The sequence below is a fragment of the Dreissena polymorpha genome, chromosome 5 (assembly GCF_020536995.1).
Source record: "Dreissena polymorpha isolate Duluth1 chromosome 5, UMN_Dpol_1.0, whole genome shotgun sequence".
NCBI classification, from domain to species: domain Eukaryota; kingdom Metazoa; phylum Mollusca; class Bivalvia; order Myida; family Dreissenidae; genus Dreissena; species Dreissena polymorpha.
Genome location: NC_068359.1, coordinates 35,574,995 through 35,593,652, shown reverse-complemented (window position 1 = coordinate 35,593,652; position 18,658 = coordinate 35,574,995). Strand labels below are relative to the sequence as shown.

The window sequence follows — 18,658 nt, the reverse complement described above, 5'->3', positions numbered from 1 at the left end:
GAGTTTACTTACTCATTGCCATCGTTTGTTTTCCCCTGCCAAAGTCGGTTGGATATAGAATTGGCGTTGTCCATCCATCCCTCTGTCGGTCGGTCTGTCAGTAATTGCCTCTTGTTTGTTTTTATGATGTAATTTTTCAGGGCTATATCTTAGATACGCTACAAGATTTCAATATGGAACTGCATCCGTGTCTAGATATCAATGAAGAGAATTGCAATACATAAAATTAATTACCCTTCACTTAAATATTTTTTTTGGATTATACCATATAAAAATGCATTTGCATCCATCCTTAAACAAACTATTTGGCGGGGATATAAATACAACCAATTTGCTTGTTATTTTTCTTTTTCAGTTGTTAATAATGTCATTTACATGTACATAATCCTAAACTGATAGAACTGTGTTAGTTTTTAAATGCTCATTTCTGCTTAATCCAAGTGGTCATTTTGAAAGATTTTTTCCACCAGGTTTATTACTGAGGCAGGGGTCTTTGTGGATTTGAAAACAATTTTGAATTAAATTATGTAATTTTGAAGTTTTTAATTAGCTTATAAATTCTTTAAAACTTGCGATTAAAAGTTTGTTGACATATTTTTTTCTAAATTTCTGTTCAATTACGCAATAGTGCTGGATAGGGAGATGTACAGACATTTTGGATTATAACGAAACAAAAATATATTTTGGGAAAACTTTCAATTAAACATGTTTAGCAGTCATATGGGTACAACTAAATACTTTTTCAGACTTGACATGGGGCCGAATTTTGGACCCCAAATTTGACAAAAAAATCCACTGTTGATGCGATGACTATGTTATATAATTATGACCATGTCAATTTATCTCCTTGTTATTTAAACACAAACTTTTATTTAATCCAACTAATATTTCTCAAGCCATGATATTGAAACTTGAAACTTCAAAATATCTCCATGAAGTGTAGATGTGCATAACCCTTTGTTATTTGCCCTTGAACATAACTGACAAAGCTTGGCAGGGGTATTTCTGTCACATTTGTGATCAAGCTCTAGTTTAAAATTACCATATCTTATATGATTTCTTAAATTGTTTCATGTCGCTAAATCTTTGCTTATCTAGAAAACTGTGATATCTGTGTAAATAAGATTATAGAATTATATATATAGATTGGAGAAATATGCTGTTCAAACAGTGCTAATTACATATTTTATACATATGCCCTAGCGCTTTCGACTTTTCGTCTTCATCAGGGGCTTGTCAACACAGATATGGTTGTACGTGCAATATTGGACATGACAGCGGAAAGTTCTAAAAATAGATAATTCTATAATTATCTATAATAATATATAGATATATATATAGTGAATTAAATGACATTTTAAGCTAAGCACCATAGATGTTTTTCCACATGTTTAACCAAAGCCTTATTGAGAAAAGATGATCAAACTAAATTTGAACTTTTGTTTTTAAGTAGCTTTTACAACATTGTCTACAAAACCTTGGGCTTAGCAAATAATTTCCAAAAAACGGTGAAAACAAGCCTTTAAACATTGCATTAACTTTACTAGACAAATATGCACCGTCCTTAAGTTAGAAATACTAAATATTGTTCAATGGTGTGTATCAGCCAGTATAGCTGGTACATTCAGATAGATTGTACATGTACATATATGTAGTACCCAGATCTAGTACATGTACTTGGAGTTATTATTTCCAAAAATGAATGATTTAAACATAGTTTGCCTAGAGCTTAAATGGTATCTCTTTCATTGTCAGAGAAAAAACTGAATCCCTTCAAAGTATGGACTGAAAAAGTAAGAAGCACGCTTTTGAAATTTACAATTTTTTTTTTAAATCAGATGAAGAGTTCAGAATTTGTCCCTTGTTCAAATATATATCACATACGTTTTTTGTAAACTATGCATAGTAAGTTTTCTTATACAATGCAATTCAGCACTTACTAATAAAGTTTCTTATGTGCAATATTTTTATGATAGATTATATACATACTTATATTGAACATAAATTTAGTTTGTTTGGTACATGCCTGTGTTGTTTTGTTGTAAAATACTTGAAATATAACACAATTAGATTTGTATGTGAATGAATGTTGAATGTATGACAATTATATTTATGTACCCATCAAGTAGCTGTACATGAAATACTTTGTGTATGAAATTCTGAATACTACATGTTTTTAAAAAGCTTTGTATTAGTGTATGACATTTTCTTTGTATGTATGTAATATTTGATGTAGAAAATACAATTTTTCACTGAAAAAAAGAAAAGATTGTAGTAGCTGTCTGAATAATGTGATGGTCTATTTCCATCTCACAGCAGCAGGTAAAGTACAAAACCAGTAAACTGTGATGAATTGTCTACTGAAAACATTCGCCATACTGGTGCATATGTGACACTTTTGGGAGAGAAATTTGCAACACTTGGGAGAATTCTCCAATAATTACTAATATTCCTGTCACAATCTGCTGCATTCAGAAATAATGTTGACAGCAATTGAAAAGGTCAGATTCCAACTCAATGTTAGAAAAAATAATGTTTCACATGGAGATGATGATTAGGTACAGAATTTGGGCCATGCTCTGTGAAAAAGGGGTTTAATGCATGTGCGTAAATTATTATCCCAGATTAGCCTGTGCAGTTCGCACAGGCTAATCAGGGATGACACTTTCCGCTTTTATGATATTTTTCATTTAAAGAAAGTCTCTTCTTAGCAAAAAGTCAGTTTAGGCGGAAAGTGTGATTAGCCTGTGCAGACTGCATAGGCTAATCTGGGACTAAACTGAATGCACATTCATTAAACTCTTTTTTCACAGAGCACGGCTCATTTATAACCAAACAAGTTACAGAGTGGTGCTCAAAAAGAGCTAGGGTGAAAAAGGTCAGCCAGTGTTTAGTGTGCAAAATACAGGGGTCTAATGTGTTTACATAGTGTGTTTTTTACCTTTTTTTGACACTTTGATTTATGAAAATTTGAATCATTTTTACTGAAATTGGAAAAAAAATGTTGCTTAAAAATGCTTTAAAATTGAGAATCAAAGTGTTTTTTAACTTATATTTGGGAAGGTCAAATTTAACTCAAAGCGTTTGAACTGCGATAAACTGAATGTTTTATTTATTTGGAAACAAATAAAAAACCTTCCAATGGAAAAACATTTTAGGCAGTCATTTGGGAACAATATGGGTCTTGTTCTGAGAAAAAGGGTCATAATGCATGTGCGAAAAGTGTTGACCAAGATTAGCCTGTGAAGTTCGCACAGGCTAATCAGGGACGACACTTTCCGCTTAAACTAGATTTTCGGTAAAAAGGGACTTCCTTTAAACGAAAAATACCATTAAAGCGGAAAGTGTCGTCCCTGATTAGCCTGTGCAGACTACAGAGGCTTATCTGGGACGACACTTTATGCACATGCATTTTGCCCAATTTTCACAGAACAAGACCCATATATACTTTTGAGATTTGGAATGGGATGGCACTTTGGCCTCAATTTTGACCTAAAAAGCAGTGGTTCAAAGCTTCAATTGAAGCTTTTTAAGCAGATTTCAAAATACAATCATATTTGCAAACATTTTATATAAACACTTGAACATGATATTTAAAAGCTAATCTGGTCTTGATCTTTCCCCATGATGAGAGACATTGCTTCAGGTAAATAAAGACAGAGGTAATCTGATGGAAATTTAATGACTTAATACACCATCAATTTTATTTCCATCACATTCAGTCATGTTTATACCAACAGTACTTTTAGGCCTAAACAATCATTTTAGTTAAATAATTTAATAGGAAAGGTTTGTGAATGAATTAATGTTCCATGTGATAAAGATCTAAAAAAATGGTTCGAGAAAAAAAAAAAAAAGAAAAGTGTCCTTGAATGTGCATTTTAGTGCATAATTAAATGATGAAAACTAGATTCTAAATTTGAACAGAATTGTAACACAGGTGCTTCAAACAATTTTATAATACAGTGTGTAGTACACAGTATATAAATTGTTATACCCCCACAAACGAAGTTTAGGGGGGTATATAGGAGTGAGCTTGTCTTAGGTGTCCGCTCTCTATTTCAAGTAGTTTTCATCCGATCTTCACCAAACTTGGTCAGAAGTTGTATCTACATGATGTCTAGGCCAAGTTTGAACATGGGCCTTGCCGGGTCAAAAACTAGGTCACAGGGTCACTAAGCGCGTTTTAAACATTCAGCATGTTGTCTGCTCTCTATTTCAAATAGTTTTCATCTGATCCTCACCAAACTTTTTCACAAGTTGTATCTAGATGTCGTCTAGGCCAAGTTCGAACATGGGCCCTGCCGGGTCAAAAACTAGGTCACGGGGTCGCTTAGTGCGTTTTTAACATTCATTATAGTGGCTGCTCTCTATTTCAAGTAGTATTCATCCAATCTTCACTAAACTTGTTCACAAGTTGTATCTAGATGACGTCTAGGCCAAGTTCGAACATGGGCCCTGCCGGGTCAAAAACTAGGTAACGGGGTCACTTAGTGCGTTTTAAACATTCAGCATGGTGTCCGCTCTCTATTTCAAGTAGTTTTCATCCGATCTTCACCAAACTTTTTCACAAGTTGTATCTAGATGACGTCTAGGCCAAGTTCGAACATGGGCCCTGCCAGGTAAATAACTAGGTCACGGGGTCACTTAGTGCGTTTTTAACATTCAGTATGGTGTCCGCTCTCTACTTCAAGTAGTTTTCATCCAATCTTCACCAAACTTGGTCAGAGGTCGTATCTAGATTATGTCTAGGTCAAGTTTAAATATGGGTCATGCCGGGTCAAAAACTAGTTCACGGGGTAACTTAGTGCGTTTTAAACCTCACCATGTTGTCCGCTCTCTAATTCAAGTAGTTTTCATCCAATCCTCACCAAAGTAGGTCACAAGTTTTATCTAAATGATCTTTATGACAAGTTTGAACATGGGCCATTCCGGGCCTAAAACTAGGTCACGGGGTCACTTAGTGCGTTTATTAACATTCAGCATGGTGTCCGCTCTCTAATTCAAGTAGTTTACATCCGATCTTCACCAAACTTGGTCAGAAGTTTTATCGAGATGATCTTAAGGCCAAGTTAGAACATGGGCCTTTCTGGGTGAAAAACTAGGTCAAGGGGTCACTTAGTGCGTTTTAAAAATTGAGCATGGTGTCCGCTGTTTTTGTGAAGACGACATGCAAAATATTATGTGTCAATGCGGCATGTGGGGGTATTCGTCACGTCTGTGACAAAGCTCTAGTTTTGTTTAAAACATGAACATAGACATTTCTTTAACTGGTTCAAATATCATGTTTTGGAAAGTGTTAAAAACTGAAACAAAGAATTTCTCTGAGCTATTTTGAGTGAAGTATGTGATGATGGTATCATGGAAAACTGAGATACCCTACCCGGCCATGTCAGATCAGTCTATTTGGTTTTCATTTAACCATAAAACTTATATTTGTTCTGATGTTGAAGCCACATAAATAATCAAAATCAACAAATATTCAATGTGAATATTCCGCAATGATATCCGAACATTCAAGAGCAAACCAAGATTGGCTTCGGGCAGTGTTGGAAGCACAGCATACTGTGAAACCATTTATTTTCGACAGCACAAAATTTCGTCATTTTTATAAAAATGACGATTTCGTCAGCACTTAAATTCGCCGATTTCTGATTTTGAATTTTTTTTAAATGCGTCAGTCAATATCCCATTTGTGTGTATACATTGTGTGTGATCAATCGCAGTTGCGAAAAATCGTGGTACGAATGCGGGAACACACTTGAGAATCACTGTAGGAGGTGGGGCCTAGTGTTTGTCACATGCCAATTAACTAGTCTTTTGTTATCAAGGGACAGTAATGGACCCTCTTTATGTATGCCATTCACACGTTAATTGTTATGATTAGCGGACAAGTGGGATCGAATAACCGTTAACGAGTGTTTGTAACAACGAAGCCAATTGCCAATTAGTCTTATTCTATTATTATAATTGCAATACTGATAACAATCGTACCTTTATCGGCACCAATTAGGGAAGGTGCGAACAATATGGGTTATAACTAGTGTTAGGAAATTATTTTGTCACTTTTCAATAAAGCTTCAAGCGTTTTGCATCGTACATTTTTGATAATTTTAAGAACAGAAATTGGTCTCAAATGTCACTTCTACAGTGGCTTAAAACCTGTGGTACACCTACCGGTACCCGTTCACCGTCTGTCGCAGGTCTACCCGATCCTGCTAATGCTGCATCGCAAAAACATTGTCCATGTTGTGTTGATGAAACAATGTTGTTTCCTGTTTTTTTTTGCAGTCTAAATGAAATGAAGTATTTTTTTGCAAGCAAATCAAACTAGTCACTTTTGTTTATTTTCTTGGGTATGTGTTCTAGTCGGTATGATTTTTATTAAAATGCTGTCAATACCGTTTTAAAACTGTTTGTGTTATACAAAAGAGGTTCCAGATTGTTAAGTGCTTTTTTTTCAAATAAAATGCTTTTTTATTCGATATCAACATTAAAATTATAAACTCTATGTGTGTGTTTGTTCTTAAAAAGTAAACTACAAGTATATAAATCAATAATGTCAATAATTTAAAAATAAATAAATTGATACATATAAAATAGTAATAAGTGTGGTTAAACGCAAACAATCAAACAACAAACAGCAATTAAAATATTCTTTATTAATTTGTGATAAATACGCATGTTGATCACACATCGTCATCTTTTCATTTGGTTTATTGTCTTTCATCGGCATTCGCTGCGTGATGGCTAATATGCAACACCCCTGAAAAACACAATGCACCTAATGGGTAATAAAGTTATAAACAATTAGCACGAATTCATTACCATTCTACATAAACGAAGTCAACGCATTCGATACAGCTGTAATGCACACGCGTTTTAAAGAAGTGTAACGTGTCAGTTAAGTACCTTGTGTAATCTACATCCCTTTGTTTCAAAACCGGATTAATCTTGATTACGAAACAGCAGAGAATGTGTGCATGGATTATGTTGGAATTTAATGCCTCATGTCTACGGTAAAGTTTTAAAAAATTGTTCAACTTAGTGTTTGTTTTTGTTCAAACATAGAGCATGATTGTTCGTTAGGATCTTAAATTTGCCGATCGGTCGACTGACGAAATTTATGAAAATTAATGCCTGACGATTAATAATGGTTTCACAGTAGTTCTGTTTAGCTTCCCAAAGCCAATCTCGCATTTGATCGTAAATGTTCTGATACCGTCGCGGGAAATTCGAATGGAATATATTGTCCAAAAAAAAAAAAAACCCCACCATTTTGTATCTCTTGAAATATATGTTACCAGACCAAATCTAGCATTGAAATTTTGGCTTTTGCTATAAGGAACACTGATTTTTAATGGGTAAACTTATTTTTTCAAAAAGGGTTACAAAATATTTGTTGATTTTGAGGATTTATGTGGGTTTAAGTTTATTTTATACACTTTCTAAACATTAGAAGTTTTGTTACAAGTTTAATATGTTTTTATATGGGAACAGCTTGCAGTGATTGGTTCTCATGAAAATATTCCTTTATTTGTGCAACCATTCCTCCTAGCCTAAAGCTCGTTGTCACATCTGCATGTGACAAGGCTAGTGTTTGTTGTTAGAAAACTTAGATGCTGCATATCAAACCATTTGTTTAAATGAATATAGCGTTTAAGCCTGCTTTTAAACATTGTTTGAGAAAATATTTTCAAATATTAAATTGTATTCAATTCTTGTAATTAAATTTGTTAACGGAACTTTGAACTTTGTACATCAATGTAGACATAACTGCTATCCAAAATTCCTTTTGCTGCTGAATTGCTGTTGCTTTTTAAAAGGGTCACTTTTCCCGTTTCTGTGTCAACTTTTTAGCTCACCTGAGCACAACATGCTCATAGTGAGCTTTTGTGATCGCCTTTTGTCCGTGGTGTGTTGTCCAGCGTGCGTTGTCCGTCTTGCGTTGTGCGGCGTCAACATTTGCCTTGTTAACTCTCTAGAGGCCACATTTATTGTCCAATCTTCATGAAATTTAGTCAGAAGGTTGGTCTCAATAATATCTTGGATGAGTTGGAAAATGGGTACATTTGCTTGAAAAGCATGGCTGCCAAGGGGCAAGGCATTTTTCCTTATATGGCTATAGTAAAATCTTGTTAACATTCTAGAGGCCACATTTATTGTCTGATCTTCATGAAACTTGGTCAGAAGATTCATCCCAATAATATCTCAAAATATTAAATAGAGTAATTGGAACTCATTAGGCTTTCAATGTTGATATAATGGATTTACCGAGAATTGTTACAAGGTTTGGTTAGGTTGATGTAAAATTTAGTGTTGCTTGCTGTTTATTTTTAGTTTTGACTTTCAAATCTGGCTATTCTCTTGATTTCAAATCCGTTTATCTTGACAATAACTAGTGGCAGAGTTTCATATTGTTGTTATTTGGAAAATGATTATTGTTGTTGTATAGTCATAATATTTGTAAACAATAAGTAAACTAATTCTCTCAAACAAAATCATTTACATAGACTGTTCTCAAATATTCATGAAATCCTTTCAAACCGGATTTCTGTTAAAATAATAAGTTTGCTATTTTGCAAATAATATGGGAGCATATTTCAATTTAAATTTCATAAAAATTACTGTTTGGTAAAGACAAGTTTAATTGGAAATTTCTAATAATTTCATACATAGAATGTTGTATATTATAGACCGCACAAGTACATTTTTTTTCAAAAATTGCACACATTGTGCGAGAAAATTTGTGCACTGGATATCCTTTTATAAATCCTGAAAGTTGCAAAATTCGGCTTCACATATTTTTGACAGGAACTTTGGGAATTAAATAGAATTAACCCTCAAATACTAAATTTAAAGAATTTTTGTTAAAAAGGACATGTGGTTCAATAAAAAATAATAAATTTGTTTAGAAAATCAGTTTATGCAAGTCTTAAATGTTTATGGCAGAAAAATGCAAATGTTTACAATCTCAAACATGAGGATAACCAATCAGTAAATGCTTTTTAGCTCACCTGAGCACAACGTGCTCATGGTGAGCTTTTGTGATCGCTTTTTGTCCGTCGGCCGTTGTTCAGCGTCAACATTTGCCTTGTTAACACTCTAGAGGCCACATTTATTGTCCAATCTTCAGGAAATTTGGTCAGAAGATTGGTCTCAATAATATCTGGGATGAGTTCGAATATGGTTACTTTGCTTGGAAAACATGGCTGCCAAGGGGCGGGGCATTTTTCCTTATATGGCTATAGTAAATTCTTGTTAACACTCTAGAGGCCACATTTATTTTCCAATCTTCATGAAACTTGGTCAGAAGATTTGTTCCAATGATATCTTGGATGAGTTCGAAAATGGTTTTGGTTGCTTTAAAGACATGCCCACCAGGGGGCGGGGCATTTTTCCTAATATGGCTTATATGGCTTATATTTAGTTAAACCTTGTGATTACTCTAGAGGCCACATTTATTGTCCAATCTTAATTAAATATTGTCAGAATATTGGTTTCAATGATATCTTGGATGAGTTTGAAAATCGTTACGTTTGCTTGAAAAACATGACTGCCAAGGGGCGGGGCATTTTTCCTTATATGGCTATGGTGAAATCTTGTTAACACTCTAGAGGCCACATTTATTGTCCGATCTTCATGAAACTTGGTTAGAAGATTCATACCAATGATATCTTGGACAAGTTAAAAGATGATGCCGGTTGTTTGAAAAATATGGCCACCTGGGGGCGAGGCATTTTTCCTTATATAGCTATAGTAAAACCTTGTTAACACTTTTGAGGCCACATTTATTTTCCGATCTTCATGAAACTTGGTTAGAAGATTTGTCCCAATTATATCTTGGATGAGTTCGAAAATGGATTCGGTTACTTTAAAAACATGGCCACTAGGGGGCTGAGCATTTTTTCTAATAGTGCTATATATTGCTTTAGTAAAACCTTATTAACACTCTAGAGGCCAAATTTATTGTCCGGTCATCATGGAAGTTGGTCACAAGATTTGTACCAATGATATTTCGGATGAGTTCGATTGAAAATGGTTCCGGTTGGTGGAAAAACATGTCGCCAAGGGGGCGTAAACAATGATATCTTGGATGTGTTAATGAAAGTGGTTCGGGTCTGTTCAGGATGTTCACTAAGTCATGATAGTTTGTTAGAATATTTTGTTCTTATGACATCTTGGGCTGCACAGAACAGCAGAGCTCCAGATAAGGATTTGTGAAATTAGTAACGGTACTGCCACTGTCAGAAAGAAAAGGAGTAACCCTGAAAATCAGTTAGTACCTGTACTGCCATATCCAAAAATATAGGCAGTACTGTACTACCCGTGTTCTTGTATATTGAAGGGTGTATAACTGACTTTACATAAACATTTGCAGCAATTATAATAAATATATATTTAGCTTCTTAAACAGTTACTTTATTAGGTTTTCCATTCTGAATTATGATGCAAATACAACTACACATTAAAATTCATGACTAATTACGTTTTCTTTTCTTTTTTTTTGACAAGAAAACACAAGCCAACGAGTAAGCTGGTTGGATCCGTTTCCCATTGTGTTTTCTAATGTTTTTAGCCACCGATGAAATCAAATCGTTTAACATCGGGGCGACAATGTCTTTTTCTGGGTTTAAAGATTGAATGTCAGGATGGTTAGACGACCGTATGTAGCCATTATATATGACAACAAAGGTTTTTTTAACCGCCTTCGGTTTAGCCGGCCTTCCCTAGCGCGCAGACATACTGTTTTTGACGGGGTTGCGAGTTAACGGAAATCACGCGACAGAATAGACAATAGTACTGGAACCCAGTCTACAACTTTTCGGTAATTTAAATTAACGAAAAGCGTCTTTAGGTTAGAGACCAACAAATCACGCCGCTCTGACGCGGACATATCGGTACGGCCTGACTATTTTCGTAAATGCGTAAAAGGGATATTAAAATCGTTATTGTACGTCCAGTTTATAAAAATAAATGCGCAAACCTTCATGAAAAAGCTGTTTTTATAGCTGTACGGCCCTTATCTGGAGCTCTGGAACAGGTCAGTTCCTTTGAATCTCAAGTGAGCGACTTTGGGCCTTTCAGACCCTCTTGTTTATTTCATGCTTTCTTGCACAATCAAATAGTTCTACTGATGATTCTTAGTACACAATTTTACCCAGGTGTTCAAAGAAAATCCTGCAGGTTATTAGACTGAGGTAAAGCAGGAGGCATTTGTGTTTGCAGGCTGTGACAAACATTTGGTTTGAGGTCAATTACTTAAGTATGCATTGACGAATCTGGCTGAAACTTGATATAAAAGCTTTGTATAAAGACCTAGCTTAGGACTGTATTTGGGGCATGCCTGGTCAAGGTCACTTACTTAAAAAATAATAAAAATGGTGTCCCCTCAAGAACTTGAGTTTTGAGAGAAGTAATAGACTGAAACTTTTGTATGTAAGTAGGGTATTGAAGACCGAGCGTGGGATAGCTTTTTGGTTCAGTGGGGTCAAGGTCTCTGTTACTATAAATAAACAAACAGCAAACACATTCTTTCCAGTCAATTGCTTTATTTTACGTTGAATTATGTTCATGTAAGGTAAAATATAGCAAGCTTGCATAGAAAGAAACCTTAGAAATGTCTTTTGGGCATGTCGGGTTAAGGTCATCGTCACTCTTTCCTAAAATCAAAATAAATGAGTTAAAATTTCCTTAAAATGGCTTTTGTATTGAATTAAAACCTTGTTGCTTGCTAACCGAGCAAGGAAGTTTATTTGGGGTCACTTTTCCCATTTCTGTGTCAACTTTTTTATTTCATGCTTTCTTGCACAATTAAATAGTTTAATAGTGATGATTCTTAATACACAATTTTACCCAGGTGTTCAAAGAAAATCCTGGTTATTAGACTGAGGTAAAGCAGGAGGCATTTGTGCTGGCAGGCTGCGTAACTATTACTACAATTATAGGAAAAAAACATTTCTGCAAAGTAACTTGAGTATTGAAAGAGATATTGTGCTGAAAGTTTTTGTTAAGTAGATTAAATGTCTACCTAGCTTGTGATTCCATTTGAGACCAGTTGGGTCTAAATCAAGGTCACTGTCTTATGTGTGTATTTTTGTGAAATTTTCTGTGTTGGTAGCTAAAATGCAGACCTAGCATGAGATTGCACAATAATTAAAAATAAAATTTATAAGTTAATTTTGAAAACCTAGTTTCATGCGTTTAAATGTTTAATTGAATTTGATTCTCTAAGGACTACAAACGTGTCAAAGTGCTTTTATGAGTAGTAAAGGATGAAATGAAGCCTGTGTGATGTGTGTTTTAGGCATGCATGGACACCCAAGGGTTCGTATGTGGCAGTGCTGCCTTCAGAGTGTGTGTCCAAGCTGGTCTACAGCGTGAGTCTCGTCAAGGCCGGCCACCTGACCTTCCAGTACCAGAACCCTGGCGACTCCGCCATGCTCTTCCATGTCAATGTGAGGACTGACGATTTTTAGCTGACTGTCAACGTTTTGTTAACCTTTTACCACTTAGAAACTTATTTACGCATTTGTAGTCCCTTAGAAAGATATATTTAATTATGCCCCCCTTCGAAGAAGAGGGGGTATATTGCTTTGCTCATGTCGGTCTGTCGGTCGGTCGGTCCGTCCACCAGGTGGTTGTCAGACGATAACTCAAGAACGCTTGGGCCTAGGATCATGAAACTTCATAGGTACATTGATCATGACTTGCACATGACCCCTATTGATTTTGAGGTCACTAGGTCAAAGGTCAAGGTCACGGTGACCAGAAATAGTAAAATGGTTTTTGAATGATAACTCAAGAACGCATACGCCTAGGATCATGAAACTTCATGGGTAGATTGATCATGACTTGCAGATGACCCCTATTGATTTTGAGGTCACTAGGTCAAAGGTCAAGGTCACGGTGACCCAAAATAGTAAAATGGTTTCCGGATGATAACTCAAGAACGCATACGCCTAGGATCATGAAACTTCATAGGTAGATTGATCATGACTCGCAGATGACCCCTATTGATTTTGAGGTCACTAGGTCAAAGGTCAAGGTCACGGTGACCCGAAATAGTAAAATGGTTTTCCGATGATAACTCAAGAACGCATACGCCTAGGATCATTAACTTCATAGGTAGATTGATCATGACTTGCAGATGACCCCTATTGATTTTGAGGTCACAAGGTCAAAGGTCAAGGTCACGGTGATCGAAAATAGTAAAATGATTTTCGGATGATAACTCAAGAACGGTTTTGCCTAGGATCATGACACTTCATAGGTACATTGATCGTGACTCGCAGATGACCCCTATTGATTTTCAGGTCACTAGGTCAAAGGTCAAGGTCACAGTGACAAAAATCGTATTCACACAATGGCTGCCACTACAACGGACAGCCCATATGGGGGGCATGCATGTTTTACAAACAGCCCTTGTTTTAATAGAACTTAGGTGAAATAATAATACGTGGATTCTATTGACATTATTTAAAGAGATTGAGGACATTTTTTTTGGAAGAAACTTGAAAATGTTTGTTTTTTTGGAAAGGCTTGTTTTGTTTTATTTCTGGAGGTTGCTATCTTTAAAATTGACCTTTAACATTGTATGCCTTGTAACATATCTCCATAGTATTTTCCATTGCGCATTCCCATGTACACCAAGAGTTTATCTAGCTCACATTCTCGCCACCATATTTAGTCACGCTGAACAGATTAATACATAGAAAAGAAATAGATTTCATGCTGTCTTGGTTTAGCATTTTAAAATGTTTTCACCACTACCTTGCATCGAAATGTTTGTACGTTCGCTTTCTCATGTTATAAAAAAGAGAATGTTTTTGTAATGCTTCCATATGTCCACATGAAGCATGCATATCTAGTTCTGATTATGTTTTATTGACTGTGGTTTATTTTTATGCCCCCCCTTCAAAGAAGATGGGGTATATTGTTTTGCTCATGTCAGTCTGTATTTCGTCCACCAAATGGTTTCCGGATGATAACTCAAGAACACTTAGGCCTAGGATCATAAAACTTCATAGGTACATTGATCATGACTCGCATATGACCCCTATTGATTTTGAGGTCACTAGGTCAAAGGTCGAGGTCACGGTGACCCGAAATAGTAAAATGGTTTCCGGATGATAACTCAAGAACGCTTATGCCTAGGATCATGAAACTTCATAGGTACATTGATCATGACTCGCAGATGACACCTATTGATTTTGAGGTCACTGGGTCAAAGGTCAAGGTCACGGTGACCCAAAATAGTAAAATGGTTTCCTGATGATAACCCAAGAACGCTTATGCCTTGGATAATGAAACTTCATAGGTACATTGATCATGACTCGCAGATGACCCCTATTGATTTTGAGGTCACTAGGTCAAAGGTCAAGGTCACGGTGACCCGAAATAATAAACTGGTTTCCGGATGATAACTCAAGATCACTTATGCCTAGGATCATGAAACTTCATAGGTACATTGATCATGACTCGCAGATGACCCCTATTGACTTTCAGGTCACTAGGTCAAAGGTCAAGGTCACAATGCCAAAAAATGTATTCACACAATGGCTGCCACTACAACTGACAGCCCATATGGGGGGCATGCATGTTTTACAAACAGCCCTTGTTTAAGACCTTTCTAACTAGATTCAAGTTTTTAAGGCTTCATCTCCAAACCTTAGATACTGATGAGCAGCAAACAGCATTAAACCTGAAACTTGTCCTGGTTTTATGCTGTTTGCAGATACCGGTAGCCATTTCCACTTTGGCTTTGAGTGGGAAAGGATTTAAAGAATGCTATTTTGCAGCCTCGGCAGAACACTGTTACATATACTATATAAATGCTACATAATTTATTATATTCAAATTCAAATATGTCTTAGTGGTCATTATATTAGGTGACGAACAAAAAAACATGCATTATACTATGAAAGCGGAAGAGTAGTTGATGACGCTGTCTTGGGGCAGTTCTTGTATTAATTGATATCAGTTAATGGTTGTGATAAAGCAATTAAAATAAGCAATTAAAGACCGACCCAGGGGTTTTGTTGCCGATCGCCACTGTCGCAAATTGCGACAATTTTTCAAAAGTGGCGAAAAAAAATCAAAGTGGCGAATTTCATCAATGACAACTTATTAAACTTATACAAATTTTGTAGACTGTGCTAATCTGTATTGCAATAAATCATGTTTGGTACATTATGGAGCATATTTATACAACACCTTGCATGCTAGCTTAGCCCTCCAGGCATTGTTTGTTATCAGAAGAGATTGACATGGTGTGAAAGATATCTCTTACATCACAGCGTCTATTTCAGGCTTGGTTAGACACAATCGCACTGAATTGAAATAAAAATTAGCACTATTTGTTTTTATGTCCCCCACCACTATAGTGGGGGACATATTGTTTTTGCCCTGTCTGTTGGTTGGTTGGTTTGTGTGTTTGGGCAAACTTTAACATTTGCAATAATTTTTGCAATATTGAAGATAGTAACTTCATATTTGGCCTGAATGTGTATCTCATGGAGCTGCACATTTTGAGTGGTGAAAGGTCAAGGTCATCCTTCAAGGTCAAATATAGGCCAAAATCGCTCATTTAATGTGCACTTTTGCAGTATTGAAGATAGCAACTTGATATTTGGCATGCATGTGTATCACATGGAGCTGCACATTTTGAGTGATGAAAAGTCAAGGTCACCCTTCAAGGTCAAAGGTCAGATAAATGGGGACATAGTGTTTCACAAACACATCGCTTGTTTAATCTTGTGAATTTGTCAATGAATTTGTTTGCAATATAATGATTTTTAATTCCAAATACCAATGCAATGAGTTAAGTATATTTTTTATTTTAAAATGAGGTTTCCATTTATTATAAAACGAGGCAAAATTACAGCATAGAAAAACGTATTTGTTTTGGATTTGATTTCTGAACTTAAAAACACTGTCTGCCCTTCATCATGATTTATTTTAACATGAATGGAACAAACAGTTGTTATTTCAACAAATAAAAGATCCTGTTTGGAAGGAAATTTAGCACTCTGCAAGTAAAGTGTTATTATGATATTGTCATATATTTTCGCGACCTTGAAATGTGTCAATATAAATTATTGTTATTTTAAATTTGATAACTATGGACAAATATTGGCAAAAATATGAAAATTTTCTAGCTAAAAAAACATTCAATGATAACTGCAAGTATTATAAACCATGTGCAAAAATCGTATAAATATATAACGATAAAGCTTATCAAGAGTAAAGTTAGTCTTGAAATGTTTGTGTTTATATTCTTGTAAAAGTAATACTAGAGTCAAAGACATAAATGGAATACAGGATAATAACAATAATTCAATAAACTGCCTTACATTAATGTCATTGACTATGTTAAAAGGGTCTGATATACAGACATGTAAAGGTTTTTTCGCGAAAAAGTGGTGACAACTTTTTTTGACCCAGTGAAACCCCTGCCGACCCCATTCATAGACTTAAGTATAAAGAATAGACTAAGACCCAAGAAATATGACTTCTGAGTTTGAATAGACGCATTATAATGATGGTGCTTACATGTATGTCATAAGCACTCTTCAGTATGAAGATTGATTTAGAATGAAGTGTAAACTGGCAATTCAGACTCAGAAATATTAAAGATTATTTAGAACTTCACAGTTTTACAAATTTTCTTCACTCTTAGACTGAAGTCTAAGACTTAGTTGTTGAAGATTGGCCCAGGATAATGTTACACGCCCCCAAATATGAATTTAAGAATCTGAGTAAGTCCAGTCTTAAATTTACCATTGTAGGGCACTGGGGGGATTTTCTTTCTTACTGTCCATGACAGTGATGGCATGTTAAGTGTGGTCTAAAATTTACCATTGTAGGTCTTTGGGGGGATTTTCCTTCTTACCGTCCATGACAGTGATGGCATGTTAAGTCCGGTCTAAAATGTACCATTGCAGGGCTTTGGCGGGATTGTAATTCTTTCTGTCCATGACAATGAAGACATGTTGGAATGTTTCAGGTTCAAAATGACCAGTGTCAGTCGGCCAATGACAAAGATTCTACTGTATACCCCAAGCAGACCAACGATGGTAGCTGGAAATCAGCAACAGTAAGTTTAATCAAACTGTTTTGTTATGAATATTCTGGCTTCATAGTGACCAAACTTCTCTGAACCCCTTCCCACATTAAAGCAAAGTAAAAATGGCTTTTGCAACCAGCATAAAACTAGAACTGCGAGTAACTTGTAGTCTGTTCAGGTTTTATGCTGTGTGCTGCTCATCTGTATTATAGGGTTGAAAATTAAGCCTTTAAAATGTGAATCTATTAAGAAAAGTCTTCAATTTCATTTGATTTTCTAAGGAACTACAGACCCTTCAAAGAGAGTATCTGAGCGGCAAAGGGTTAACCCTTTGCATGCTGGGAAATTTGTCGTCTGCTAAAATGTTGTCTGCAGAATTTCTAAAATTAGCATTTTCTTCATTTTTTTTCAAAGAATACTATCAGAATAGCAAACAGTTTGGATCCTGATGAGACGCCACGTTCTGTGGCGTCTCATCTGGATCCAAACTGTTTGCAAAGGCCTTCAAAATTCGGTTCCAGCACTCAAAGGGTTAAATTTAAAAATATAGTTAACAGGATGTTTTAGCTTTCCTGTGCTCATAGTGCTCATGGGCAGATTATAGAATACTGTTTTGTGAGTCGTCTTTCAGTGCATGCATGTGACTGTCTGTCCGGCCTATGACGACTTTTCATGAACCGCAGGGCAGATTTAAGCTCAACATCACAGGAATGATCCTTTCGTGACCATGTTTCAAAGTTGTTCAAATTGTTCTGGTCTGTTGCATAATTATGTAGAGCCTCTGAACTAAAACTAGATTTAGATACAAAAAATTTAAATCTTCTTCTCTGAAACCACGAGGGTCAATAAGTGTGTAACATTGTCTTGTGGTGCTCTCCTCTACTGAGTTGTTGAAATCATGCCCCTGAGGTCAAAACTAGCCAAGCCCCAGAGGTCACATGATTTATATAGTCTTATATAGTAAATCACTTGTACAAATCTTCTTTTATGAAATCACATGGTTCAGGGGTTAACTATTTGATTGTGGTTATCTGCTAAGTTTGTACAAATCATGCCCTAGGGGGTAAAAATTTCCCCCACTCTAGTTGTGTGTTTTTTATGTTACAGTAAAAACTATAATTGTTTCTAAATCGGTCTCACACCACACAAAGTCATTGTCATGCAAAGTAAAAGTCTAGATAAAAACTGCAGTTATTACACAAACATCACAAAATCTCCACATAACAGGTTAATTTCACCCCATTGGTACAAAAAGGAACCATGTGCCTGTTAATTTCAATGTCACGTGGTACCTTTTTGCGACGATGGGGCGATTTCTACATGTCTTGGGTAAGCAACCGAATTCCTTAAGATCCTCTTGTTTTACTGTTTGGACCGTCTTTTTACCGTTTTGAATGGTATGTTTTCCCATAGTGCAGTTCATTATTGTCTGTTGGCTGCTTTCAGGTGAAGTTGAAGAGCGGGTTCAACGTGATCACATGGTACATCCTGGGGATGGAGGTTACGGATGACGTGTCCCCAGTGCTTGTCAGGGACATACATGTCACTGGTGAGGGCGTTCTCTAGATGCATGGTCAGGGTCACACAGGG

The 18,658-nt window shown here is 35.8% G+C and overlaps 1 protein-coding gene and 2 long non-coding RNA genes across 6 annotated transcripts in view; 1 reads left to right on the top strand and 2 right to left on the bottom strand.

Annotated features, from left to right (window-relative positions):
- LOC127881714 (uncharacterized) overlaps positions 1–18,658 on the bottom strand; it is a 515,289-nt gene that overhangs the window by 242,179 nt on the left and 254,452 nt on the right. The gene's annotated exons all lie outside the window — the stretch shown is intronic.
- LOC127881722 (uncharacterized) overlaps positions 1–18,658 on the bottom strand; it is a 264,293-nt gene that overhangs the window by 100,692 nt on the left and 144,943 nt on the right. The window lies entirely within an intron of this gene.
- The window catches only part of LOC127881611 (endosome/lysosome-associated apoptosis and autophagy regulator family member 2-like), a 103,106-nt gene that overhangs the window by 22,848 nt on the left and 61,600 nt on the right, over positions 1–18,658 (top strand). For all 4 annotated transcript variants that reach the window (XM_052429642.1, XM_052429641.1, XM_052429638.1 and 1 more), the window contains exons 4-6: positions 12,308–12,458; positions 17,009–17,098; positions 18,515–18,617. In XM_052429642.1, the coding sequence (XP_052285602.1) occupies positions 12,308–12,458; positions 17,009–17,098; positions 18,515–18,617 (344 nt within the window). The remainder of the gene's footprint in view (positions 1–12,307; positions 12,459–17,008; positions 17,099–18,514; positions 18,618–18,658) is intronic.